Source organism: Carettochelys insculpta, chromosome 6, assembly GCF_033958435.1.
Source record: "Carettochelys insculpta isolate YL-2023 chromosome 6, ASM3395843v1, whole genome shotgun sequence".
NCBI lineage: Eukaryota > Metazoa > Chordata > Testudines > Carettochelyidae > Carettochelys > Carettochelys insculpta.
Genome location: NC_134142.1, coordinates 77,302,461 through 77,330,379, shown reverse-complemented (window position 1 = coordinate 77,330,379; position 27,919 = coordinate 77,302,461). Strand labels below are relative to the sequence as shown.

At 40.7% G+C, this 27,919-nt stretch overlaps 2 protein-coding genes across 16 annotated transcripts in view; one reads left to right on the top strand and one right to left on the bottom strand.

Moving 5' to 3' along the window:
• Window positions 1-4,821, top strand: part of AMPD3 (adenosine monophosphate deaminase 3) — an 83,319-nt gene extending 78,498 nt beyond the window's left edge. For 10 of the 11 annotated variants that reach the window (XM_074997404.1, XM_074997407.1, XM_074997408.1 and 7 more), the window contains one exon: window positions 399-4,821. In XM_074997404.1, coding sequence (XP_074853505.1) covers window positions 399-611 — 213 coding nt within the window. In that variant the 3' untranslated portion in view covers window positions 612-4,821. The remainder of the gene's footprint in view (window positions 1-398) is intronic. The other variant, XM_074997403.1, reaches the window with a different exon arrangement.
• Window positions 4,822-4,957: 136 nt separating this feature from the next.
• Window positions 4,958-27,439, bottom strand: RNF141 (ring finger protein 141). Of its 5 annotated transcripts, none has more exons than XM_074997414.1 (6): window positions 27,275-27,439; window positions 21,382-21,584; window positions 20,745-20,853; window positions 15,789-15,970; window positions 10,574-10,681; window positions 4,958-8,442 (listed from the first exon to the last, which is right to left on the bottom strand). In XM_074997414.1, exons 2-6 carry the CDS (start codon window positions 21,522-21,524, stop codon window positions 8,292-8,294), a joined length of 693 nt encoding a protein of 230 aa, XP_074853515.1. In that variant the 5' UTR covers window positions 21,525-21,584; window positions 27,275-27,439; the 3' UTR covers window positions 4,958-8,291. The 5 variants fall into 5 exon arrangements, with proteins under 5 accessions (XP_074853515.1, XP_074853511.1, XP_074853512.1 ...); XM_074997410.1 differs by lacking the exon at window positions 27,275-27,439 and adding an exon at window positions 27,057-27,206; XM_074997411.1 differs by lacking the exon at window positions 27,275-27,439 and adding an exon at window positions 27,057-27,186 and having other exon boundaries at window positions 21,382-21,587.
• Between the last annotated feature and the right edge of the window lie 480 nt (window positions 27,440-27,919).

Below are 27,919 nucleotides of genomic sequence, written 5' to 3'. Positions count from 1 at the left end.
AGTGCCGCAGCCACCCGCATGCTAACGAGGCGCTGAATATGTATTTCAGCACTTCATTAGTAAATTCAAAATGGCCATTTGCATGGCCATTTCGAAGTTTTTGGCTAGTGTAGACGTAGCCTAAATGAGTAATTTTAAGTAAAAGGTAACTAGGGAGAAGTGGAAAAAAACAGAAAAAGAGACTCTCTTGGTTGACCCAACCAACACTGAACAGCAAAGTCAATGCAACTCAACAGAATCAAGCTACCTACATAAAGAGGGTGGATGGCCAGTTCATTGTGGTTTCTTATAATTTATCCTCAGTGCCATTCACTTAAAAGTGCTTTTATTTGCAGAAAAAAACAAAGTAATTTAAAACTGACTTTTTCATAATGCTTTAAACTTTATTTTGCCCACAGGAAAAACAAAAATTCATAGGGGTAAATTATTATAAAGAAGGGCCTGAAGGAAATGACATTCGAAAGACAAACGTGGCACAGATACGAATGGCTTTCAGGTATGAGACCCTATGTAATGAGCTCAGCTTCCTGTCTGATGCAATGAAATCAGAAGAGATTACTGCTCTATCAAAAGAGGCACAGCACAAAGAAGCAAGCCAGTCTTCCTCCTGACCATTTGCATTTACCATCTGCTTTTAAATAATTAATCTTTTCTGACGGACAGTTGCCTAGATACAACAGCTCGAACAAGCACAGAGGGGAAAAAAAGTATCTATAGGAGATGGAGTTGAACAGTGTGAAGTTACTTCTGTTTCATTACTTAATGCAATATCAGTTTGCACATAAATAAGGCTACGTAAGACTGCAGTAAACATCAGATAGCAGCTCAGAACTGTGCATCATTTATGCTGGGTACTGCATGTTAACTGCTTTGCACTGTACTTTAAAAACCACTCATAATATTAACAATGCTTGCAGGTGTGAAGTAATCTAATGCGTACACAGCATGTATGACAACTGTAGATGCTGGTAGTACACATGCACTTACTTTTTATCCTGCCAGGTGTCAGTGAAAATCATAGCAAACAGCATTTTCAAATTTAGCCCTTGGTTTATTAGGAGACTGTATCATGCACACTGTTTAGGAGCGCTTACTTTCATTATGGGGGGAAAAAAAAACCTATTTGGGGACACTTTCCTACCTGTACATAAAATATTTAGCAATGATCATAGAAAAAAGGTGTTAATATATTATAGCATCACTTGTTCATGATTATGAATCGGTTAAAACAATTCCGTGTTTTTCTTACCACCCAGTATTTGGGGGTGAGTCAGAAAAATAGATGTTTATACCTTTTTACTACTGAAAATAGAAATTTGTGTGAATTGACAACTGTATCTTGAACATAAAATATAAAATGACTTTTCAAAAATTTTAGCTTCATTATGAAAGCACTACCTTGAAAATGAACAGGTTTTGATTAGTTGTAACTGGACAGAGAAGGTGGACATGCCCATACTAAATTATTTGGCAACTCACATGAACAACTTGGATAAACTCTAAAAGAGAAACAATTGACCTGAAGGGGAAGAAAAAGTGCCTAATAGCGGTAGAAGTTTGTCTCATTCCTAACCAAATTTTTGTTGCTATTTTAATCAAAATGGGTGGTATCATCAACTGTATACATTTGTATAGAAGTTATTCCACTCTGAGATACACAAGTTGATTATATGCTAACAATATTTGTAAAAGAGGTGGCTTAGAAAAAGTTACTGTAATATTTGTGGTTTCTTCTCTATTCTGCTTCTTTATGCCATAGAATTGACAGGCCAATTGGGATGATTAAACATACATGTAACACTTCATCCACTGTGTATAATTGTACCTGGTGCCATTAAAAAAATGAAAATTTGCTGTTCCCCATCAAGGGCCAGATTTTGCTGACCTAAAATTCCCAGTGACAACATTAATTATTAAGCTAACAAATAGATTTGATACTATAAGAAAATTGCACATCCAGCCCTGTGTGTGCACTAATTTTGGTTTAATACTTAAAATAAAACGAGGCAAGCTAAATGACCATTAAAATCAATTCTTATAAAGAGCCCCATCCTGGAGCTGTAGCTTGGACTATTACTGGCATATTCAAAGTGAGAGTTTCGACAAGGTGCCACAGGACTGCTTGTTGTTTGTGAAGCTACAGACATGGCTACCCTCTAAGACTATTAATCTGTTCTTAGTGGTTGTGTGTACACTAGCATGTTCTTCCAGACTAGCCAGGGCTCTTCTGGAGTGTCCACACACAAAACGAGCCCTTTCAAATTGCTGCTGGAAGAATGCAGTGCCTCTTCTGGAGTCCTTGCGTCTTTCCTGAACCAGGAAGAACACCTTCTTCCAGAAGATTCTTCCAGAAGAAAGCATGTGTAGATGCTCTGTGACCCCCCTTTTTTCTGAAAGCATGGTCCTCTGTGGTACTGGCCAGCCTGAATGCAGAGATGCCCCTGCCAGCACCAGCAGGGCTCTACGCTCTCTCCTTCTAGCTGCCCTTAAAGCTGCAGTGACCTAGAAATCCCGTGGTAGAAAGCTGAGAATGTGGAGACAGCAGGCACACGCACCTCTACCATATACGCTCCTCAAGCACTCCTGCAGCAACCAGAGGCACCATGGCCAGCAGCCAGCCACCCCAAGACAACAGGGGCATCCTCAGGGAGCCAGTGGCAGGCAGCCAGGAGCCCACCCAGGGTACGAAGCGCAGGGCCCCCTCCTGGATGGAGTCAGAGCTCCAGGACTTCCTGCCACCCAAACAGGGACTCCCCTGTGCCCAGACACATCTCCCCCTGCCCGCTAGCCCATTCCTTGGGTGGGCTGAGGGCCCCATCATGGCCAGCACTACCCCCAGGGTGTGACGGGCCATGTGCAGCATGGCTAACAGTGCAGGGAAACTATACCACTGCCCTGTGGCATGCCAGTCTGTCAGCTCATGGGCAGGGCAGCTGTCCATGGTGGGTGTGAGGCATGGTATCCCCCCTCCTTTTCTCCCCTCCTCCATCTCTTTCAGCTGTGGCAGCTGAGGAGCAGCAGAGCCCTGGCATATCCCCAGCACAGCTTGGCGATGCCAAGGAATCCTGGCCTGACGGTGGACCTAGCTAGCCCTAGGGTGGCACAGCAGGGACTGGGCTGCGTTGAGGCCTCAGGAGCTGAGTCTCCAGCACGGCAGGAGGTGGACAGTGGCCATCGGGGTAGTGAAAGGCATATCAGGCTGATGATGTGGGTCTGCAGCTACTGGGGGTCCATGATTTTGAAGGGTGAAGGTCAGAAAGAGGGCATGGCCTCAGCAGCACATGCAGTGACGAGTGGGGCCCTTTAAGACAGCGCCAGGCCAGCACTCCCCGAAAGGCTTTCTGGCCCTGTGACCCCATCCACCGTGGTTTCTGGGCTGTTCTTTTGAACGGGCGCATGGGGCTGCGTAGACATGATCTTCTGGAAGATCACTGTAGTGAAGAAATGACCAGTAAGATTAAATGTCTGCTAGTCACCTTACACGCGCCGTTGCTTTAACTTACAGGTAGGAAGTTCTCCCTCATCGCTACCCTGCTGCTTCCTTGCTTCACAATGACCTTTTACTTCAAGAAGAAGAAAACACACCACTCGTTTGCATTACTGCGTAATTTATCATTTCTTACCCCTGCCATTCAAAATGGGTTTGTAGAATATGGCTGGTTGCTTTATTTTCAGTGCAACACAGCCAAGATGGCAGAAGAGGGAGTATGAGATTAATGCAGAACATTCTTCTGCTGCACATGGCGGTTTTCAATACTGTTTTTCCCCACTATTTTTATTATTGCTCCAAATAAACATTTTTTACTCAAAACATCCTCTTATGCCAAAGTACCACATCCTTTTACTGTTTTACGTATGCTGCTCCTAATAAAGTCATTAAGCAAACAATTTTTTTAAACCCAACAGCCTGGTAAATCACAGAAGAGAGGAAGAGAGCTGTAGCACTAGCTAGAGAAATCTCAGACAGTAGGTTCATTTATTACACACTAACAAAAAGCTGTCAGCATGAGCTAGGCTAGCACCTTCAGGGAGATACTTGTTTTCAAACTCAGCAAGTTATTGCATGTAATTCCACCTATTACATACATCGCTTAGCACTCCTGCCCTTTGTGTCAGTGTACTTATTTCCTCTTAAATATTTTTCTTCTCCCACTTAATTTGCTGTGTAAAGGGCTCAGATCAACACCAACCAGGGCTATGTCTATACGACAGCATTATTCCTGCATAAAACTATTCCAGAAGAGGTATTCCAGAATAGTTGATTTGAAAATAGCGCAGCTACATGTAAAATGCACTTGGAAATAGCAGCTAGAGCATCTACACCTAATAGAGCCTATTTTGACACAGAGCTATTGGATGCACTATAGCTTGTTTCGAAATAGACTCTATTTCCTATCTAAACAGCCCCTATTTCGAAATAGGGGCTACTTATAAAATGAGGTTTGCAAGCTTTGAAAGAGCATCCGCTTCAAAATAATTTCAAAGTAACAGCAGTTGTGTTGTGTATTTTTGTGCATAGTTATTTCAAAATAATGGCTGCTATTTCAAAATAGCTTGGCTGTGTAGACATACCTTCAATGACTAGAGGGGGAAACAGTGACAATGCATGCAAATCCTGCTAAACACAGCAGACAACCTGAAAAAGCAGGAAAAAATATTCTAATCTCTCCAACATAGTAGTTTTAAGTGTTACTTTTGTAATACTAGAGGCTAAACTTTCTGAAAAGTCTGATTTTTAAATTGACCATATTCCTGTAATAAAGAGTTTTAGAAATGTCTTTGGTGCAAGAAACTTCAACTGCAGTGTTTCTTTTCTGGATTGGAGGTGAGGCATAAGCAACAGCTTCCGCACACACAGGGGTAACTTGCTTACTCACATCACACTTTTAAAGTTTAAACTACATCCTACTCATGAACAGCATATGTTCTTGTTAAGCATACCATCTGCATGATAGAATTTAATTGAATTTAAAGCTTTATTTTTCCAGTGTATCATATCAGAGAAGCTAGGAAAACCCTTAAATTTGGAATTTCTTTAACACGGTGTAGTTATTGCACAATTCATATACAAATTACAATACAGTGGAACGCCTTTAAGCTTTCAATACAATCAATAGCATGTAAGTTGCATCCTCATATCAAACCTTTAAGAAATCTTCACTTTAATGCTAGACTAGAGTATAAAACAGCAAATTCACATTCCCTCCACACTATTTACACTAATTCACATTCACATTTTTGAAACCCACTACCACAAATAACTTCTTGAGCTTTTTCCTATTAGCATTTATCTAAATGTAGTAAATATTGCTACTACTGAACTATATTTCAGTGATCGTACACTTTTATAACATACAGTACATACTTACAAGGCACACATTAAAATACCTACATCACAGCAGTATGCCAAAGAGGAGCTTAAGTTAAAAAGATGTAAAGAAAATAAAGTTTACATTTTCACTTTTAAGCAAATTTACAGTTTTGGCATTAGTTAATGCTGTCAGTATTGTTACTATGTTGCAGTTATCAACCCATCTACATTATTTAGCCCTCAAGAAAGAATGAAAATACAAAAAACCTCACTGAACAAGAACAAGAAGTCCTGTGGCAACTTAAACTAACAGATTTTTTTGGAGCATAAGCTTTCATGGGCAAAGACCCACTTTTTCTGCTTCTGAGTGTTCGGGGAGATTACACAGGGCATAAATTCTTCTACTTAAAAGAATAAATGGACACAGATCAGATATCAGGAATGGTAACATACAAAAGCCTGTAGGAAAACACTTCAGTCTCCCTAGACACCCAGTAACAGAGTTAAAAGTAGCCATCCTGCAACAAAAAAACTTCAAAAACAAAAGTCAAAGAAAAACTACAGAGCTACAATTCATTTGCAAATTTGACACCATCAATCAAGGTTTGAACAAAGACTGGGAATATGACTGGTCAATTACAAAAGCAGTTTCTCCTCTCATGGTATTCGCACATCAGCTGCTGGAAGTGGGCCACATCCTCCCTGAATGAACTGACCTCATCAGCTCTGGCCTTCCTCTTGATTGGTACTCCCTTCTTTTCATGAGGTCTGTATATTTACACCTGCATCTGGAATCTCCACCACATACATCTGATGAAGCGGGTCTTTGCCTACAAAAGCTCATGCTCCAAAATATCTGTTTGTCTATAAGGTGCCACAGGACCTCTCATTGTTTTTGCGGCTACAGACTGACATGGCTACCCCTCCAATACTTGTCACTGAACAAGTTAATTTCTTCTAATAAATTGGAAAAAAAGCCAAACTAGAGGATTAAGTGAATGCAAATGTTTACTTGTGGTCAAATGTAAAAATAGCTTAATTTAAAGGTTATTTTAACCTCTTTGAATGCAGACTCAGGCAGGGCAGAAAGGAATAAAAGTTTAGTGGTTTGTGGCTACAAATATTACTATTTTAGGGGGCACAAAAACATGCATTTCTAGCACAGGTGTTCACAGTATTCAGTGCAGCCAAGTAATCCAAAATATTTAGTGCAAACAAGTAACCCAGTTTTCCTGAAGAATCCAGGGCTCACTGACATGATTAGATTAAGAGGACAAATCAGTTGTTTCAGAGCTATGAATTCAGATTTTTCATGTTGCCTAAATACACACTTACACAATGAGTTGCACAGGATATCAGTGTTACTTGGCTTGCTCTGCTGTGAGTCTTGACGCTTCTGGAGGAAGTCAAATGAAATGTTTGTTGCATTCCGTACAAGTTCCCAAGTACAAAAGTTAGACAGGTATACACGTATGATTCCCAGGGTTTGGTCCCTGAGTACTGTTATTCCTTCACGTGTGCCCAGTTTTACAAAAAACTGCATATCTGTAAGTGCAGACCCCATCCATGACAGAGTTTTGGGTTTAGTAGGTATGGCACATTAAATCATAATTTAATATACAATAATTTGTCGTCATTTTTATTCAACGGAGCAGCTGCATGAAAGTGTATCTGTATGACTACAGTCAGAGGTCAAAACAGTTCACTTTGTTAATTGCGAATGAGAACAATTATATTGACTCAGTGTGTCATTTATGTGTGACAGAGTTCAAAGCTTGTTTCCACCGCAGTTGTACTTGCAAGCTATTTTTTAATATAGACAAACAAATTTCAGTCCAAAAACTCTACAGAAGTATGTTGGTGAATTCCTCTTTGCTGCTTTTTGCAGATTTTCAGAACTGTACATTTTCTTACAAGCAAAAGGAAGCTATAGGTATCAAAACAGAAGTTTCTCCCTGCTGCAGAAAGACATATTGCATTTGTAGAAATAAAATACAGCACCAGATTAGCTCATCTTTTTTTTAGAAGTATACATCATGTTGTAACTTAGAAAATTTTGGAAAATAGAGAAGGTCAAAAGTATCAAGAATAAACAAAACCACGACAGATACTACACAATACCTTTCAGAAAGTGAAGTTTTTTCAGATATGCGTAATATGCAAGAGACAATTTTTGGCTGGCCATCAAAAAGCCATGGAAATATATTGTTTTAACCTTCAGGATTGCATAAGAATCTGCTTATTACAGCTTCATTTGCTATGAAACTTTAGAATATAAAATAAATAGCCTTCTAAAAGGTTTACTTTGCTAGGAAAAAGGAACGCACACACAAATTGACAGAGCTGTTTTATACCATCTCTAAGAATAGATTTAAACAGTTTTCTATGCTAAACATTACTACTGGTTTAACTCAATACATATAAACAGCAACAAATGACTATCGATGAGGGAAGGTGCAAAAGATGCTTCTTAAATTTTAGCAACAGAATGTCAGTTTGTTAATGAGTGAGGATTACACAATGACCAATCTTTATTCGTGAGAGTCATCCCATTCAAATTGGAGGCACGGGGTGAACTAACTGTGTGAATAAGGATTACTTAAGAAAAAGACTACAGGGCAGGCCCTTCAGTAAAAGTTCCATCTGTAGTGTTTTAAAAGCTGGGCAGCAATGCTCTTATGTAATAATTCCAGTATAATAAAATGATTCCAATGGCTCTTAGTCAGGTCCAAAAAGGCATTGTTAAAGTAACCTTCAGAAGCATTAGTGATTCAAGAGTACAGAGTATTAAATGAAGCAAAATACTAAGTGTTAAGAATGCACTGAGAAGTATTGGCTCATATACCCTATGTTTTAAAAGAACACTGTAGACTTATCTTACAACCAAAGACACACCTAAATGATGATGTGTGGATGAGTGGGAAAAGGGTACGTTCATGACAATGAAACCTTTGAGCATTTTAATCAGTAGTCTCCAATATCATGGTCTGTGAGGATGGCCTGCCTCATCTACCATATTGAGTATATAGCTAGCAACATCATCTTCTGTAGGTGCATCTGACACCACCCAAGAATCATTTGCACCAGTCACTTGTAGACGACAAATGGGGCAGTTCCTGTGGCGATCACTCCTGTTTAGGAAACCAGAGAAACCATTGGTTAACAAAACAAAACACCCCCCTGCCCCATGCACACTTCTGAGATGCAAGTATTACACAGCTTGGCCATGTCTCCGCTACAAAAATTTGAAGTTGCTTTCTTGGAAGCACAAATTCAAAGCAATAGACTTCGAAGCTGAGCGTCTACATACACCCTACTTTGAAGTTAAACTCTGAAGTAGGGCACTACTCCAATCCTGGGAATGGAGTAAGGACTTCAAAGTAGCCTGCAGAGCATCTACACGCATTTTCCCCTTTTTTCCCCAAAGTTAACTTTAAAGTAAGGGAGCCCAACTTTGAAGTAGTGCCTAACTTAGAAGTTAACCTTGATGTTCGTTCCTAGTGTAGACACGCTCCTTATGATTTTGCTGTCACCCTTTGCCTACTCTGTACATATTTGGATTAGGTGACTGCAGGCATAACTGAAAATCCAATCACTTGAATAGTGCCTTTATAGTCAGTCTTTGTGATCAACATTACCCAACAAATTCTGATTGCAGCAATATTGTTAAGCAACAAAAATGGTATAAAAGAAAGTTTTAGTGACAATCGCATTTTCCGAACTTAAAAGGTTTTTCCAGCTCTACTCACATGAGATTACTCTGGGATCTAGACAATTTTTTTTTGACATATACAACAATAAAGATTATGGCAGTGAAACCCCTTAATATTATCAGTCACCATAATGGAAACTAACTCTTTCACACAGCAAAGAAACGGGACTCTGCAATGCTAACAGGCACAGAGACCTAATTGTCCAAAGCTAGTAGTTAAGGTTGATGATATACAGGGACCCAGTGTCTTCAGTAAGATTCAAGCTGTAAGTTCAGTGTAAAAGTCTGTCTCCTCATCAAGGAATTTGAAATAACCAGAAAATTAAATGAAAAGGACCAAATTTGGCCAAGGGGTAACTGGCCAACTCCCATTTATATTAATATGAAATGGACCCAAATAAAGCAAAGTTGAATTTGGCTCTGATTTTTCTCTATAGCTAGGCTTGCACTAGAGAGTTTTGTTGACAAGACTGGGGTTTTGCTGAGATATCGCGGAACATCTACACACAAAATGCGTTTTGTCAACAGAAAATGTCGACTAAAAAGCCGTGTAGACGCTCCAGGGGCCCCTTTTGTCGACAGAGCGAACTGAAAGATCAATCCGCTTTTATGTGTAGACGTGGTTTGACGACAGAAGTTTTGTCAGAATCTCTCTTCCAAACAGTAACTTCTGTCAACAGATGCTTTTAGGGTAGACATAGCACATGATTCTAAAAACTAGCATGTTAATTAACAGCATGACCACAGCTCTAACTTTTGAGTAAAACAGAGTGGCTAAAGGCAATGTTACTTGTATTGTGTCTAGCTTGATGCTATAATAAAATAAAGTTAGGCATACAATTCAAAATAAAATATTGTAATAATTAAAAATCTTTCCCATGAAAATTACTGTACTGGAGTTTTATCAACTAAGCAAAAATCTACCGTGTGATTAGTGAAGAGACTTCACTGTAATGTCTAAAATATTGTCTTTGCAATGGTTATTCACAAAAGTCATAACTGGGCATTCCATTTTGCTGTATACTTGTAAAGAGACATTTTGTGGAACTTCTGACCTAAACAGGTCAAGAGGCCAGATTCAATGTGTTTCCCCTTTCCCTCTTCTTGAGCACTTAATGTACTCATTTACAATGTTTTAAAGGAATTAACAACATGGGCAGAAAATTATAAAAAAAATACTCAAGATATTTCTAAGTTAATATATCCTGTTTTCCTATACTTCTAATTAACTTGCTTTACATCTAATTATGCATTTATCACCTACTTTCACTATTACTACCACCACAAGTGAATTGCCTGTTAGTCATCACTTAGCATTAGACCTTTTTGGGAACAAATTTTTAATCAAATGCTGCAAAATCTGAAGTGACCCCTCACTGCCCTGCTGCAAACCTGGTATTTGATCAAGGTTCCAATCCATCATATGTACACTACTCAAAATCTTTAACTATTAGAGCATATTGACACACAGGAATTCTTCACCCCAAAACCAGACACATTAGAAGCCTAACTGATAAGAAAGAAATTAGCTCCCTTGTTAAATATTTTACCATTTATCAATACACTTCTGACAAAAGCTGTGAGCACATGGTAGGATCAAATCAGCACGTCCATCCATGCAGATGCAACATTCCTCCTCCTCAGTCAGTTGTTTAACCCTACATTTGGGAGGGGGGAAAAAAAAAAAAGTATGTCAGTCAAAACAGAAATTCAACATTTTTTTCCTACCTTAAAATATTCCTTCTGTGTATGTGCATTTATATCTAAATTATATTTAGATATAAATGTTCAGATTAGTGAAAAACAGAAGGAGCTTACAAACATATTTCTGATGATTAACTTTCTCTTGTTAGTGGGTACGGTAGTAAGATGAACATCCATTATGCAATGTGTCTGTGGCAACAATTATTGTTGCAAGTCATCAATGAAAGTTGAAAGGGAAATGGGGCTTCAACAGAATTACATAGCCTATTTTTTTATCTTGATATCTCATTTGGTCTCACAAAGTGTTATTACTAATCACTTTCCATAGCAACAAGTGAAGTCTGCAAAGTTCTTATTCTAAACAACTATATTTTGCGCCTTTTGACCAAATAAGTGACATTAAGTTTTACAATAAGGGTAGGTACAGAATCTGGCTTCAAAGGCCAAAATGCCACCTGAAAGCAGCTGTAGCTTGTAGATAAATTAAGCTTTAAGACAAATTTTTGTTTATTGGCTGAAACAGTCAATGATGGATATTTAAACAAAATAAAGTCTTGATCACTGACAGAGTGCTCTTTCCATAATATTGCAGATGATTTCAGAGACCAGCAGCTTAAAGATCTCCTAGGAGACCAATTGAAATATCTGTTCAAAATACTGTGCTAGGGTAACTGTAGAGTAAATGCCCTGATTTGTGACTCTAGCAAAAGCTAGAAACTAATTTGGATGGTCATTCAGTTAGATGTTTTGTGGACTATTTTAATGTAGAATGGATGTCAGCTAATGTAATAGCTAGTATTTCAAGTGTTCTTGTTCTGGTTCTCAACGCCTTTCTGAGCCAGGCACATGGCTGGAATTTTGTTTCCAAATTACAGATTTTTCTTATTTTTGTAGTTTATTTCAGGCTATTGTCAAAAGAGAAGACATTATTTACAAATATAGGTAGGCTGTGTCTAGATTCAGTGCAGCTGCTGGCAGCTGGATGCAAATGAGGGCTCACAAAAAAATGCAAAATGACCACTCAGTTGCATAGTCTCATGACTCATTTGCATATTCACAGCAGAAAAGCAGTGTTGATGTGGTTCTGCCAGCAAAACCACATCGCCAGTACTTCTTCCTTTGGGGGGGGGGGGGGGGGGGGAGAAGAAGGGAAATCAGGGATAAGGGGCTGGCGACAGAGGGGGTTTTTGCTGGCAGAACCATGTCTACGCTGCTTGTGTTCTGCTGTGAATATGCAAATGAGCCACACACATATGCAACTGAGTGGCCATTTGCAACTTTGTGAGCCCTCATTTGCATCATGCTGCCACAGATCTTCTAAATTACCTCCCCTTCATCCAAAAGGCCAATGACGGGGGCCAGGATTGCTTTTTCAGTTTGCTACAAAAGAAACCTTGAAAATTTTCCCCATTCTCACCAAAATACAGCAAAAAAAAGGTTGAAAAACATATGCTCTGCTATTATGGGACTGCATTCTGTATTAAGAGTTGGACTCTTCTGTGACCCTCATTCAACATATGAAAGATTTATGCGTACATGCATACTTGTGTATCTGCTTGACACACCTTTTTCAGCAAGTTTCAAGAGGATGGTATTCAGAATCATGGAAAAAGTATGCAACCAGTTTATAAATGAACCATAGAATGGGGTATTGGATAAAGTCGACAATTTTGTAAGGTGTACAAGTTTGGATAAGCTACAAATGAAATACCTTAAATTGTAAGGATGACAAACATTCTCTTATTTTTCACTAGTATCAGATAACAAAATTAACAGAAGCAATAAAGATACTTTAGTGTTCTTTGTATAGGAAAGCAGATGTAACATAAGAGCAGGACATTGTTCACCCTGAAGTTAAGATGAAGGGGAAAATGAAGTAAATAATATTTGCTATTTTTTCTCAGTGACCTTGAGCTCTTGCAGAGCTGAGTTTAGGCAAGAGCATTTCATACAAAAAACAGATTAACTGCATAGAACACCACTTGAAGGAGTATTATTGTTTGTTTTTCAGTATCTTTAGGAATAGAGGGATGTGCAAAATTAGAAGATGCTATCTAACTTTACTAAAGCCCATTACAAATAGCATTTCAAAATCTAACTTCCATTCGGCAGGCATACTGACACAAGTAATTTACATCAAACAGCTTGTTTAAACCAAGAGGACATTATTCTTGACCTCTCCCTGCTACAAACATTTAAAAAAATAGAGGCTTATTTTTCCTAGCCCCCCTTCTTATTGCCTGACACTATAACCAGGTTCAATTATGAGGTATCAAGAGTCCGAAAAAAGCCTCTTACAGCAATTACACAAATGGGAACACATCTAAGAGTGTAACTAAAAAGCAGGAAATTCTCTTTCCCAAATGTATCTATAATATGTTTGCTAGACAGAGTTATTGCGTCAATAAATCAATCAATACACCCAAAAACAAAACTGAGTGTTCCTAGGCAAGACCAACAGGAAATTAAATCAGAGGAGTGTGGCTTGCAAAACTGTCCCATCCAAGCTTAGTCTATCGTTCTTTGTAAGATGATGTTGCAGTCTTTCCTCACAATGGGTTAGCTGTATAAGCAGGAATTTCAGACATAGTACTCTTCCTACTGCTATTTTTAAAATCCTTTTTGCACTCCAGCTTATAGAACAGCATATCTGGTGGGATTTCCTTGAGTTCCTGACTGAGGTGGGAGCACAGATCTCACATAAGATTTGTGATAAGTTGGTTGCAATTTTCACTCAACATTTCTTTTCAGCATTACTGAAAGAATACATTTCAGAAAGTGCAATAAAGATTATTAAAGTAATAGTAAAAGGTCATTCAAAACTGAAGAAATGAAATTATGTTTATAGCAGTCACTCATGAACAAGGGACATATTTGGGCTCAGGAAGGAATTTTCCCCAAGGTCAGACTGGCAAAGATCCTGCAGGGTTTTTCCCACCTTCCACAACAGCTTGGGCACCAATCACCTGCAAGGTTAAACTAGTATGAAGAGTGAATTCTCTGTAACTTGGGAGTATTTAAATAATGATGTAAAGATGCCAGTAACTCAGATCCCTTACTTCTAGCTACTTGAGATTCTATGGCCTGAAACATATAGGGGGTCAGACTAGATGATCATGATGGCCCCTTCTGATCTTAAAGTGTACATCTGACTATATTTTTCTCTTTTTTAATAACAAATACTACCCACAGTTTCATCCAGGCAACTCCAGTATTGCATGGCTCAGAGTTCGTATCTTATCTGAGTTTGTGTTGCTAAATGCCATTTTTTTAAAAACAAAATGCTGGCATGTAGTGAACCATCTTCATGGCTCTGTATTATAGATCAATTTAAAAGGTACTTTTCCTACTAGTGTTTTCTAAAGCCATACCAAAAAACACTAAAAGATTACTCCTGCAAAACAAACCGTGTAACACATTAAAGTGAACAGTAAACCAACAGTGTAAGGCTACGCCTACACCTTCTGGGAATGTTGACAGCTGCTATGCAATTTTAGGTATGCCAATTGCCTACCTAAAATCAATTTTGCAACTGTCGACATTAATCCATCTTCACTGCGGAATGTCAATAGGACCACTCTTCCTGCCAACATCCCTTAATCCTTGCGGCTCAACATTGATGCTGGAACGTGCCATTTTGCGCATGCGCAAAACAGTGCCCTAGAAGATCAAACTTAAGTGTTCTATCTTCCGTAGCTAGTGCAGACCTCACCTAAGGTCCCGAAGCTTTGTATCTAATAGCGAGAACAATTTTCCTCAGAATCCTGAAGAGCAAGTTACATGTTTAAGAAAGAAGATACAAAAGAATGCAAACTTACACTAATGAACCACAGAAGACTCAGGGACAGGGCCAAAATATCCCCCTGCCAATGAGTCAACAATAGCATAAAGTGTTTTTTTTCCCTAGGCATTGATAAAACTGCACAAGTGAGTCAGTTTTAAAACACTGTACTGTAAAAGCCATGATATCTGCACTTCGTTAACCAGCAAGTTCTTTTAACTGATATCTGAGAGGCCAGCAGAAGCGGGACTGGCTGCCTGCCTGAGCTCAGCTAACTGGTACAGTTGATTTATCCAGCAAACCCTGTTCCCCAGGGATGCCAGATAATCAAGCTTATACTATACTACCTTTATTTGGAATAATTTCCCTTTTTCTTGCTCCCTCACATTGGAGCTTACACAGATACTTAACTGGCTTAGTAACTTGTTTATGATTTGCAAAATTCTTGATTGCTAGCTTTGCTGTAGTTTTTATGTCTTTGCCTGTCACTCAGGAACATAACATTATAAAACAATGAATGATTCCATTTAGTAATCATTGTTTAAGACTTCATCCTACTCTATTTCATCTTTCACATATAACTTTCAAGGCAATACAAAACTTTACATTTAAAGAGTGATCAACACCAATCTTTCAATGTGGAGCAAAAGAGGTGAAGATTCATGCCACTATGTTCACATGTGACCATTTTTACATATTGTAAACTAAAAAGGACTGCACATACCGATCTTAGTCTGTTGCTTTTCCCCCTAGCTAACAAAGCAGGATGTCACCACCTATGAACCAGTATGTATTTTTCCAGTCTTACAGGTTAAATTATGGTTAGAAGTGATGACTTTCAAATGACAACAGATGGGAATTTTCACATGCCAAAATGTAAGAGGAGGAACAATAACATTGTCTGTGTAAACAAACATCACTGAAAACAGTTTTGTAGCCACAGCTGATTTGACTTCCTTCTGTTTCCTCACTCAGAAGAGGCAACACAATCTAGTATACTAGCATAAACTAGACTATATCACTGAAAAAGCTATTCCATACCTATTGTGTATAGGCACCAATGGTAATTCAGTCTCCTATGTGGTTCACAAGGAGTTAGCAAAAATGATGTGGTATAACATGCTGGCAGACAAAATATGCTCTACTTACATTTATCAGTAAAAGTTTTGGGGATTTTGATGGTAAAAGTTCAGTTTGAATACCATTTTGGAGGGTGTATATTTATTACAAAAAACACACACACACACACACACACAAAAACCTGTAATATATTGAACTACCTTCCCATCCATAAGCTGGCCTGGCAAGATGACACAGATGACAGATTTGCAGCAGTCCCTTCAGAGGCACTGCTCTGTGCAGTAACTCCTGCTGCTTGACTTGTGATGTCTTTATAAAGCTGAATAAACTGATATAAGTTCATAATTCTTGAAGCTTCTACAATGCCACTTGTTTTGTTTATCTAAAGATAAAAGTTTATAAATAAATTTGTATTATGTAACAAATATTAACTTTATGTGCCATCATTTCTGAACAGAGGTAGGTAAATGTGATTCAATGCATTGGAAAATACAAGATTAAGTGTGACATTTGTATCTCACTAGATTACCATGGTATTCAACTATAATGACCCGCCATTAATTAGAAAGGTTTATATCTAGTAACCTGACGCATAAACAAAACCTTTGACAGAAACAATTGTTTCATTTTCAGTTATTAGTTTAGGCTAGCCAGTATCTACATTATACAGTACCAAAAATCATGTATACAGTTATGGATCTCTTGAGGAAAGTCATCACGAAAATGTTGTTCTTCAAAGTACCCCTCCCCATTTTTATAAACTAAAATTAAAAAGCTAAAGCTTTATTAAAAGTTATTAGCTTCAGATACTATTTTCTCATGAGCTATGTTAGATTTCAACTCTAAAGAATTCAAGAGAGTTTTGTTAAGGTTCTGAATGAGTCAATTGGCAAGCTAAAGTGTAAAAGAATTAAAACAAGTAGTAGAAAAGTCACATTATCAAGTGAGTTATTTAAAAATGCAGTAGCTGCTGTCTTTAAAGGATATTACTATAAACAGATTAAGAGAAGAAGAGATCACAATCATCTACTCTGACTTCCTGTACTTCGCAAACCACAGAATTTCAACCAGTGATTCCTATTTCCAGGAAATAGCTTCTGAAGGAATTAACAAGTGTTGCTTGGACCGAGGCCTGGTCTACACTAAGAGATAACATTGCATTTACGGCTCTATGGTTGATTTTTATAAACTCTCCATCTACACCTCAGCAGTGAATAAGTTAATTCTAAGCAACTGTAACGCCAACTTCTGCCTGCTGACTTCCCCATGAAGTTACTTGAAAAAACTGAATTTGCAATGTTGAACTAAAGCAGAAAATACTAAGATCAATTTTATTAGCCCTGGAAACAGTTTCACCATGCCCCTCAAGATATCCTTTCACATCATCACGCCAGATGAGCAGGAAGCAAGAAGCCTGGCATTGTTATTACATTTATTAGTGTGTTGATCACATGTAGCTAGTTTACAGAGCTGCAGCATGGAGTCATCAGGAGAGCCAGGGACTCATTTCATCTTGTGGGCTAGCACATGCCCCAACACAGCACACGGTGGGTTGGCTGTAACAGTGATGCTTGTATGAGAGACTGAGAAACTTCTCATCTGCAGGTCACATTTGTACAGGAGCAACCCCAGTCCCTTACAGATGCCATGCAGTCGGGGGTCTATCCCCCACCCAACCATACCATGTGGCTACTATGAGAGGCCAAGAAATTTCTTTTCTGCAGGTTACATTTGTACAGGTATCAGAGGGGTAGCTGTGCCAGTCTATATCTGCAAAAACAATGAAAAGCCCTGCGGCACCTTACAGACTAGCAGATTTTTTGGACCATAAGCTTTTGTGGGCAAAGACATGCATCTGACATAACTCACATCTTTACCCACGAAAGCTTATGCTCCAAAAAATCTGTTAAGTCTATAAGGTGCCACAGGATTTCTCGGTTTTTTGTATGGGGGCAGTCCCCCTCCCTTACAGGTGCCACGCAGTCAGAGATTTATCCCACATTCAACCATACCACTGGCTAGCCTCCCACCCAATAAAAACACGTGCCTCCTGCACTCCATGTATGCAGTGACATCTTCAAAAGCGGGAAAGATTTGGGGGCTGGCTCTCGCTAGGGGGAAGTCTCCACTTGTGGCAAAGATTTTTGGTGGCCAACTGGCTGTCGCAAGGGAGTAGTCTTCCCCCGTGGCAAAGATTTTCAGGGGCTAGCTGTTGCCAGGGGCCCCTAGACCCTGGTGCATGCACCATACTAACAGGAGCCTCCCTTGTGAACCCCTTGCTCCCCATGGCTCTGTAGAATTGTGGGCTGGCTCTCCTAGACCCTGGTGCCTGCAGCATGCTAAAAGGAGTCTCTGAAGGGCCCCCAGTTCCCGAGGTACAGGGGCTGGCCCTGCAAATAGCAGTATTGTGGTTTGTGCCCCCTCCCCCATCTTGTCCCAAAGCGCATGGCTTGGGGGAGCCGCATAGTCTCTGCGGTGTCCTGTTTGCTGCATTTTCACAGGGAGGAAAACAGGTCCCTGACCTGCTGCCCTTCCCTGCGAAATGTGTTCCTTCCCCAGGGGAGAGCTGAGGTATCTGTTAGCATGGCACAGTCAGGCACCATCTCTATTCACTGGCAAAATATTCCTTGGGGGGAAAACACAGGTGCACAACCATACCGAACACAGAAAACTTAGTTGTTCTTTCCCCAGGTGGGCTGATATTCTGCCTGGCACAGACACCTGGAGAACTGATACCCTAATACGTGGGACTGACAATGCCCTGACTTGTTTTGAGGGGAATGCAGTATGGGAAGATGGCATCACAATCCCACAACCACCTACACTGCATTTTTTTCCATAATGCAGCAGCTAAAAAAACCCAGTATGCAACAGGGCTCAGCGAAATGTAGGATAGGTTCCCACAATGTACTGCTGCAATAGTTGAACTTTGGTGATTAGTGGGGACATGTTAAGTAGACTTTGTGGGCAGGTGAGGACACAACTTCGACTTTATAAAATCCAGTATTACAAATTCAATTTTATTTCTAATTTCCTGAGGGTTGGGAGTTGCAAGTGACACTTTAATGTCTCTCCTGTAGCTCTTTGCAGCAACGGGCATTAAAACACTGATTTAAATATTTATTAAGCTAAGTTATTAGCCAGGATGTTTTGGCCATGATCTTAACCATGTGTACTTGATTAAATACTTGGTTAGTCACTTTCCTGGAAGAATTTTATTTACATATGAATAGAATAGAAAAATTAAACAGTGACACTGAGCTAGAGTGCCTCTTTTAAAAAAAAGGTCATGCAATTTTGATTTCAAAGACTTTGAGATGGAATGTAATTAAAAACATGGACCCTGATTTGCTTAGTTTCAAGTTCTAGTCATTTGACCATGTTGTGCTTTTGTTTGGTACATTAAACAGCCTTCCAATACTAGAAATCTCTTCCCCAAGTAGCTGTTTATACATCATACTCATCTCTTAAAATGTCTTTATGGCCAGATACATGTATTATATTTTTAAGTCTCTCACTGAAAAGCAGATTTTGCAGAATTTAAATTATTTCTGCATCTCATCAGGTTTCTTGCCCTCCCAAAATCCTTTATGAAACATTGACATTATAATGGGACACAATATACCAGCAGTCTCACTAATGCCATGTACAATAGTAATACCACTCTCCAACCCTACCTTATATTCCCCTGAAGCAGATTCGTGTTTTTAGCTTCACACCAACAAGCTGACTAATCAAACTGGCCTTTTAATGAATCATCTCTATCCAGGATAAGAGAGGGAACTGTGTTACTTACATATTTGTACCTAGATGTACAACCTTGCACTTGACAACATTTAAAATTACATTGGCTTTTGCCCAGTTTAGCCAGGGATCAAAGATCACTATTTACCACTTCCCAAATTTCTCCATCATATGCAAACTTTAAGAATAATGATTTTATTTTTTGTGCCAGATCATTAACATTAGATCAAGAACAGATCTCTATAGGACCCTGACTACAAGCCACCCTGATTCCTCCAACTCAGAACAGTTACTTAGTTTTTAGTTCACGTAGAAATAATTACACTGAAATTGAAAATTAGCAATACATAAAATCAATGTTAAATTTGATTCTGTAGGATGAATATCAACTGCAAAACTAAATTCAACAGTTCAAAGTAGCCCTATCTGCTTTCTTAGGACAAAGCATCATTGAAAAGTGTTTATTATGAGTGTTAGTATAGCAGAGAACAAAAGATAAAGTCCTGCATTTAAAATTATATTGAAGATATGCACATTCATTGCTGTACATGTGTATGATTTATAGCTGCATTCACTTTTAACAGGCCTAAACCAACACCATTAAAAATCAAAGCTTAAATTTAATAAAAAAAAAAAAAAAAAAAAAAAGATTCACTCTTTAAGAATGTACGAATTTCATCTCCTAATGAAGTCCTCAGTTGAAACTTTAAAGGGCGCAATCCATAGTCTATGCAGACTGAAGGATGCCTACTGGGGCTGGCTATAAATGTTCTTTATTACAATGTAACTTGTATCAGGTTTGAGACTATAAAAACTAGTTTGGTTTCCTTTGTTTCCATATTCTGTTTTTGATATACCAGAAAGATGTTCCAAGATGTTGATACATTAGAAAGACTTTCCAATTAGAGAGTTTAAAATCAGTCATGGAAACACCATGGTTGATGCTGACACTTAGGCTTAACTGCATGTATACGAATACCTCAAAATATATTGAATATATTGTACAGGCTGAACCTTTCTAATGTGGAACTCTCCTCCAGCAACATCTGTAACCCAAAATTATTTTAATTAGCTGGATGACCACTTATGGGTGTGGCCAAGATTCCTGTGGTCCCATAAAGTTTTACATCCACCAGCCCAGGCTCTCAGTGTTCTGTACTGTTATTTAGCTGCAATTTACCCCTAAATGTCTTCTAAGAGCCCCATAAACAAAGGAAGTGTTGGTAATACTACCAGACAATATGACCTCCCATGGTCCTTCAAATTCTCTCACCTGGCACTGGTCAGGTACCAATGGTGCCTGATTAGAGAGGTTTAACCTGTACTGAACAATTAGATTTTCACTGAAAAACCACTTGTTCTCAGTTAGCAACAGAGTAGAACTCTGGAGTTAAAGATTCTGATAATCTCACCTTAGTACAGACTACCCGAACCACCACCTTCCAAAGAGCAGTGGAATCAGAACCTGGCTGTACTTCAAACAGCAGATGTTTTTCTTGGCCAGAAGCTAACTTTGTGGTGCTGAAACAGTCACATTAATCCAACGTTAATATATGAGACAAGCAATGCTTAGTGAAATCACCTTTGAAAGGAAACCTGGACACTGGCATTATTTACCCACTGCTTTTAAACCTGAACTGTTATATCAATGCAACAGAAATCAACAGGACTACTTGTATACCTAAAATTACTCACATGCATATATGCAGACACAGGACCACAATAAGCTAACTGCTAAGTATTATACATCTCACCCCAAACAGGGATAAACAAAACATCAATAGATAACCCTCCAATTCCAGACTTAATATGCAAGCGTTAAAGATTTCTTATACACAAAGACTTTAAAAGGACAAATGAGGGCAAACACACAACATTAATAGACTTGGTTGAGCCAATACAATTTTCAATTTCTACAGAGCTTTCTGAATTTAAGGACATTGTAGAAAACTTGATAGGTTTATTATCCAAGATAATAAACTATTACTATCCAAGATACTAGTCTGTACAACATGAGAATGGGAAAGAATAAAGAACATGCAACCTTACACATCGTTAAGTTCAGCTACTCTCCCCAGAAATTCTTCATAAGTCAGAAAGCCACTTTCTCGAAGCAAAGATGCATGTTTTACTACTTTTTCTGGCAACTTGTTAATAACAGTTTGTGTCTGGTTTGAAATCTGTTGACCCATGATGAAGTTCTTCAGCTCAATGTCACAGAAGAAAGGAGGCTTCAGTCATCTGAGGAGTTTCTGCTAAATACATGTTAAAAAGTTACATTAAAAGGTAAGAGTCACTGCTACCTATTTTCCTTATCTTTTTAAGCACAGCAACCTACCTACTCACTAAGGAATCTGGAAAATCACCCTTTGATTACTATAGACACAGACTTGGATAAGAAACACACCCATAACATAACTCAGGAACAAAGCACAACACTTCTGGGAGTGTTAAGTTAAAAGCTATCAACTCATATGAACAAAAACTCTATGAACTGATTGTATATTAAACTGTATAATTACACTGATATGTACAGAACAAATATTTTCCATATGCTTGTCCCCACATCGAAGGTGGATATAATTAACCTGGTTTCTAAGTTGACTTAGTTTTATCAGTGCATTCATAAATTGATAAGCAGCCTTAAACTGACTGCAAAGCACCTACCCTAGTGGTTTGCACTGATAAAACTAAAACGCAGTCAAGTAGCACTTTATAGACTAACAAAATAATTTATTAGGTGATGGGCTTTCGTGGGACAGACCCACTTCTTCAGATCTGGAGACAGTGGTAGTGCATGTGACATCTGGTGGCCTGGCCAGAGCCCCATGGACTGTGGCTGGAGTGCTGCTGCAGCCAGCAGCAGGAGGCTGCAGCCTGTGGCAGTCAGGTGGGGGCTAGCAGGGGAAGAGGGCTGGGGCTGGAATCAAAGCAGCAGCAAGCTGAGGGGCTGGTGGCAGGAGACCTCCCCTGGTCTGGGAAATCCCGTTGTGTTAAATCCCCTTCAGGTCTGAAGAAGTGGGTCTGCCCCACAAAAGCTCATCCTCTAAATAAGTTATTTTGTTGGTCTTTAAAGTGCTAAATGACTGCCTTTTTCTTTTGTGAAGATACGAATAACACGGCAACCTCTCTGTAATTATACAACCAATGCTGCTTCTACACATGCCACCGCCCAGCGGCAGTGTCATGGTACTGAGGCAATTCAAAGCAGGCTAATGGAGGTGCTAACATGCACATTCAGCACCTCATTAGTATAATGGCAGCTGCAGGAATTTCAAAGTGCAGACTGACAGTGAAGATGGGGGCAGCTTCGAAATAAGCACCTCACTTCCACATTCCCTTACTCTGATCTAATTTTGTGGGTGTACGAATGTGGAAGTGAGGTGCTTATTTTGAAGCTGCCCCCATCTTCACTGTCAGTCTGCAATTCAAAGTCTGCACTTTGAAATCTGTGCAGCTGCCATTATGTTAATGAGGTGCTGATTGTGCACGTTAGCACATCATTAGCCTGCTTCAAATTGCCTCATTACTGTGACATCTCTGACGGGAGGTGGCATGTGTAGAAGCAGCCTATGTCAAACTGCACCAACCTACACAAGGCTTTTGAATATTAAACACAAGCCACAGAAGATACCAACCAGATGGTACAGAACAGCAAGAAGTTAAGATTCATGATTACATTAAGGATTTGACACAGCACATTATTTTTCACTTTCCAGCCTCTAATAACCCTCTAGCTAACCATTTGTTTGATTCAAGTCAAAGTTTTCTTCATTCAGACAACCATGTACAGACTTGTTCCAGTTTCTCCTCACTTTTCTCAGTTCAACCAGCACAGGCTTCCTCTGCATTCCTCCACAATTTCTCCCACTTTGGGAAAGCAAGATTATTCTCTACACCAGCATTTCTCAACCACTGGGACATGTACCCTTGGACGGCACATCAACCCATCTAGATATTCGCCTAGTTTTACAACAGGCTCCATAAAAAACCACTAGTAGCGTCAGTACAAAAGTTCATTCAGCCAAGGACTTGTTTCTACTGCTTCATATGCCTTACCCTGAAATGTTAAGTAAAATATTTCTATTCCAATTTGATAATAAGATGGGACAGTCAGCAAGCTTTCAGTAATAGACTTCTATGATATTTTTGTAAGTATGCAGTTTATAAATGAGGTGTTAAGTTGGTGGTTTGCAAAACAAATCTGAGTCCTGAAAAGCTGAATGGCACTTGTGTGCTTGTTTCAAGACATCAGATTACCGATGAAGTGAGTCTGTGCTCACGAAAGCTCATGCTCAAAACTTTTCTGTTAGTCTATAAGGTGCCACAGGACCCTTCGTTGCTGTTACAGATCCAGACTAACACAGCTACCCCTCTGATACTTAGGACCATGTTTCTCAACCAGTGGTAGGTGTATCCTTAGGGGAATGCAACAGAAGTTGGTGGGCCTTTTAATTAAAAAGAGGTGCTTTATAAAAAAAAAAAAAAAGTGGAGAAACACTGCTTTACATAGTCTGATCCCCATACCCAGAAGACTCTTCATACCTTCATTTCAAGTTTGCCAAACATCTTTAATTAAAAATTGTAAGGAAAAGCAGATGAATATCTAAGAGGAAGACAAATTAAAATTGCTAGGAATGTGTGGTGCTGCCTGTAGGACTCAACTCACTTTAATGGGTCTCTACCAGCACTGAGGTCTGAGATGGCAGATTCTGTATTTACAGTTGCACTCCTAGTTTGGCATTAGGCACTTTATGACAAGATTTATAGTGACACTGTACAAGACCTTGAGCCAGCAAACGTTTGTGTTTGCTGTAAATAGATGATTACAACTACGTAAAAGCTGGAACAAGGAAAACAGACAAAACAGGTGACAATTGTAAAAAGTACATTTTTCTCTCAGGCCTCTACTATGAAATATCTCAGGAACCTACAACAGGATGAACCGCTCTAGTTTGGCACCCTCTGCATCCAAATGGTGCTGAACCAGAGAATTTGCCAAGCCATGGGAAATCAACATGGTCTAGAAGCATTACAAACACTTCCACTGCTTCCTGGGCTCTTAAAAGATATTTAGAGATAAAATAGAGCTAAATAACAGCACAGAACACTGAGCGCCAGGACGGGGTGGCTGTAAACAAACTTTAGGGGACTACATGAAGCTTAGCCAGTGTCGACTTATCATAGGTGTGGCAAACTAAAGCGATGCCGGGGCACAGATGTTGCCGGAGCATGGATGTTGCTGGAGCAGTGAGTGCTGAACTAAAGAGGTTCAATCTGTACATAATTTTAGAGGGTTTATCTGTTTGATCAATAACTCCTTCTAAACAGTAAGAGCTAAGACCACCAAATTCAGTATACAGCTTCTTATCATAACTCAAAAGCAGCGTAAAGGAGTTGGTTGTGCCAGGAAAGTGAAATGTGCCAGGAAGGGGATTGTTTTTTAGAAAGCCAAACAAAAAGAGAATTACCATATCAAGTATAGGTTGGACCTCCCTGGTCCAGCACCCTCAGGACATGATTGGTCCCGAACAAACGGATTTGCCAGACCAGGAGAGGCCTCCTGACACCGGCCCCTCAGATTGCTGCTGCCTTGATTCCAGCCCCAGGCCCCATCTGCCCCAACCTAGCTCCCATAGACTGTGTCCTCCTGCTTCTGGCTGTAGCAGCAGTCCAGCCACAGCGCAGGGCCCCAGCCAGACCACCAGATGCCAGCCCCACTACCACCTTCTCCAGCCCAGGGCACTCTGGTCCAGCAGAGAGTGACCAGAAGAGGAAAGACGAGGTGGGGGGAAGACTGGGAAGAGAAAAAAAATCCAGTTTAAGAGGCACAACCTACATAAAGGCCTCAAAACTGACATAAATGAGCAAATGCTGAAAGAGACAAACAAGATGAGCCAGAAAAACAGAATGAATCTGGAAGAGGACTGCTTCTCAATAAAGCTTACAGAAAAGAGATAAACAGATAAATTTGGAGTAGTGTTCTGTTTCAGCACAGATAGATCAATTTGAAAATTAGAAGTAAATGTTAATGGAAACAAAATTCACTACAGCCCTTTTTTGTGAAAACATAGCAAAGGATAAGAATTTATAGGGATTAAGAAAAAGACATTTGATGGAATTCCCACTTAAAAAATTCAACACATTTTAACAATTTCTCTCTACAGAAATCCAAAATAAAAATTAATGTAATAAAAATAACACTTTTGCTCTTATATTTTTGCATAGAGACCAAAGAACATAATCCACCTTTAGCTAGAAAAAATTTAACTGAAGTTAAAATATTGACAATGGTAAACTGCTTTCAATTACGGAACTCCTGGATTGTTTTGTAAGATACTTTAAAGGCCAGGATAAGACCACAAGTATCTTTCAACCTAATGAATTTTACAGCTGAGTTAAGCCATCTAAAAAATAAGGATTTAAAATGTTATAGCTGAAACACCAAAATTATGGTGAGTAGGTTACCTAATAGGTATTTTCTTTTTTCAGTTGGTCTGAAATTATATAGCTGTGACAAGTAACATTATAATCAAGTTAAAGGCTTCATCTACAAATTAAAGTTTAAAGTGCTGGGTTTGGCAGCGTGGTCAAGGCAAAAGCACAGTGACAGAGCACCCAGAGCACTCTAGTTAAGCCACCTCCATGAAGGGAGTAGCTAACAGCTGTAGAACTGTCCACCGGGGTACTTAACAGTTCCCTACTTGCTGTGTTTGAGGGGGGTGGCTCAAGCCACTGAGTGAGAAAACAGCAGTCCAGTAACTTGCCAACAGACAAGCCCATAACCTATATTCTTGATTTTCCATTCCTGTTTTACACTCAAGTATTTTTTTCTATTTTAACTCAGTGCTCCACAAAGAAGGAACAGCCTTCTGCTTCAGCAAACCATTATGCAACCTAGCCGTTAACACTGCATTGTTCAGTACCCAGAAGTCTTTTCTGTCCCACAAAAGCTCACCTAAAACTCTTTTGCTAGCCTTTAAAGTGCGCCTTGACTGCTTTTTGTTTTAAAACTCTTTAGTTTGTAAGCAAGCAAGCCTGTCCATTCCATTCCATTCTACAGTTACTGAATGGAGAGGGGATAAGCTACTCCTGCACTTCACCTTCGGCACACCCAACTCGGCAGATGGTGAGTGAACCCTGACACTGTTTCCTGGGAGGGTTTATGGGGCAAAGCCCCAGAATACTGACATAAGCGCTGAAACGACTAACACTCCCTGACTTGAAGTGGTTTCCGTTATAGCCAGTTTGGTTCAATGGCTCTCAGCACATTACAGCGCACTAGTACCATCACAGGAACTATATTTCCTAGGATGTCTTCCCCAACTCAGAGCGCTGCCCTCCTGCATACCGGTGCTGCTGCGGCCTAGGCACTACACTCGGAAAGCACAACTCCCCACCACTGGCCCATGCCACACGCAACCTGCACAGTGTCTCTGCACCGGCAGGCCCGGGCCGGACAAAGGCCGCGACTGCTGGCGGCCGGAGAAACTCGGGCAAGGCGACTCCCCAGGCCGTGCTCCCGGGACTGCCGCCCTCCCGCTGACCGGACGCTACAGCCACGTTGCCGCCCAACTCCCAGCCCGGGGCGGGCATCAACCGCAGCTCTGGGCAAACGCCCTGCCCCCGAGCCCGGGGTGGCGCGAGCGGCCGTAGGGGGAGGCGTTCCGGTCTCCGAGCAGCCTTTCACCCGGGCCCTGGCCCGACCCTAGCGGCGGCCTCACCCCAGTGCCCAGCATCCTGTCCCCGCCGGTCCGGCCCGCTGGGGGGCGGGGGGGGAGTTGACGGTGGCCCCGCACGCCCCAACCGCCAGCGCGTAAAATGGAGCCCGCTGACGCGCCCCTGCACACGCCCCTCACTAGCAACTGCTAGGAGACCGAGAGGAACCGCCCCTTGGCCCCGCCCCGCCCCGCCCCTTCCTCCTCCTCGCCCCGCCCCTCACCTGTCGGCGAGAGACTGCCGGGATAGCGGGGCTGCTCCCGGCGCGGGCTTCTCTCTGCCCCGCTCGGCCTGCTCCGAGAGGTGTTCGCGGCCTCGCTGTCGCGGTGGAGCGCCGGGGGCGGGGCCTGTGGGGCTGCGCCGCGGGGCAAGCACGAGGGCGACGGGATTGGAGGGTGACAGGGGCCCGGAGGCCCTGCCCCGAGTCGTTAACGTGGCCTCTGGCCGGAGGGGGGCGCACGCGAAGGAGAGGCCTGACGGGCCTTCTCTATCGCTACTGGTTTCTGCGCCCCCCCAGGCACGAGTTGGGAGCCGCTGGCATGAAGCAGGTGCTGGCCGGACGGAAGTGCTTACACAAGTGTGTGCATTGCCTTGCACTACTTCCCTGTCCTCTGTCTCACCATACCTGGTGCGCCCTACCGATTGTGTAGTGGAGGCCAGCCGCTTCCAGCCATGCTGGCACAGGGAGTGCAATGGCTGGCAGTGGGAAGTGGTTAAGAAAGTTACTGGCTGGTGTGGTTCATCATGGGATGTAACTTATTCATCCCGTTTCAACAAGTTGTGGGAATCAGGAGTTCATGGTGACAAGTATCAGAGCTAGGGGTGTTAGTCTGTATCTTGGAGACCAACAAGAAGTCCTGTGGCACCT

Bases quoted from the DNA above. Each gene is read 5' to 3' on its own strand.
- RNF141 (XM_074997414.1), bottom strand. From the start codon at position 21,524: ATGGGTCAACAGATTTCAAACCAGACACAAACTGTTATTAACAAGTTG. The intron at 10,682-15,788 runs GTAGTTCAATAT...TCCCAAATGTAG, and splicing joins GCCAGCTTATGGATGGGAAG to GGTTAAACAACTGACTGAGG. The intron at 8,443-10,573 runs GTAAAATATTTA...TTTCCTAAACAG, and splicing joins CAGAAGTGTATTGATAAATG to GAGTGATCGCCACAGGAACT.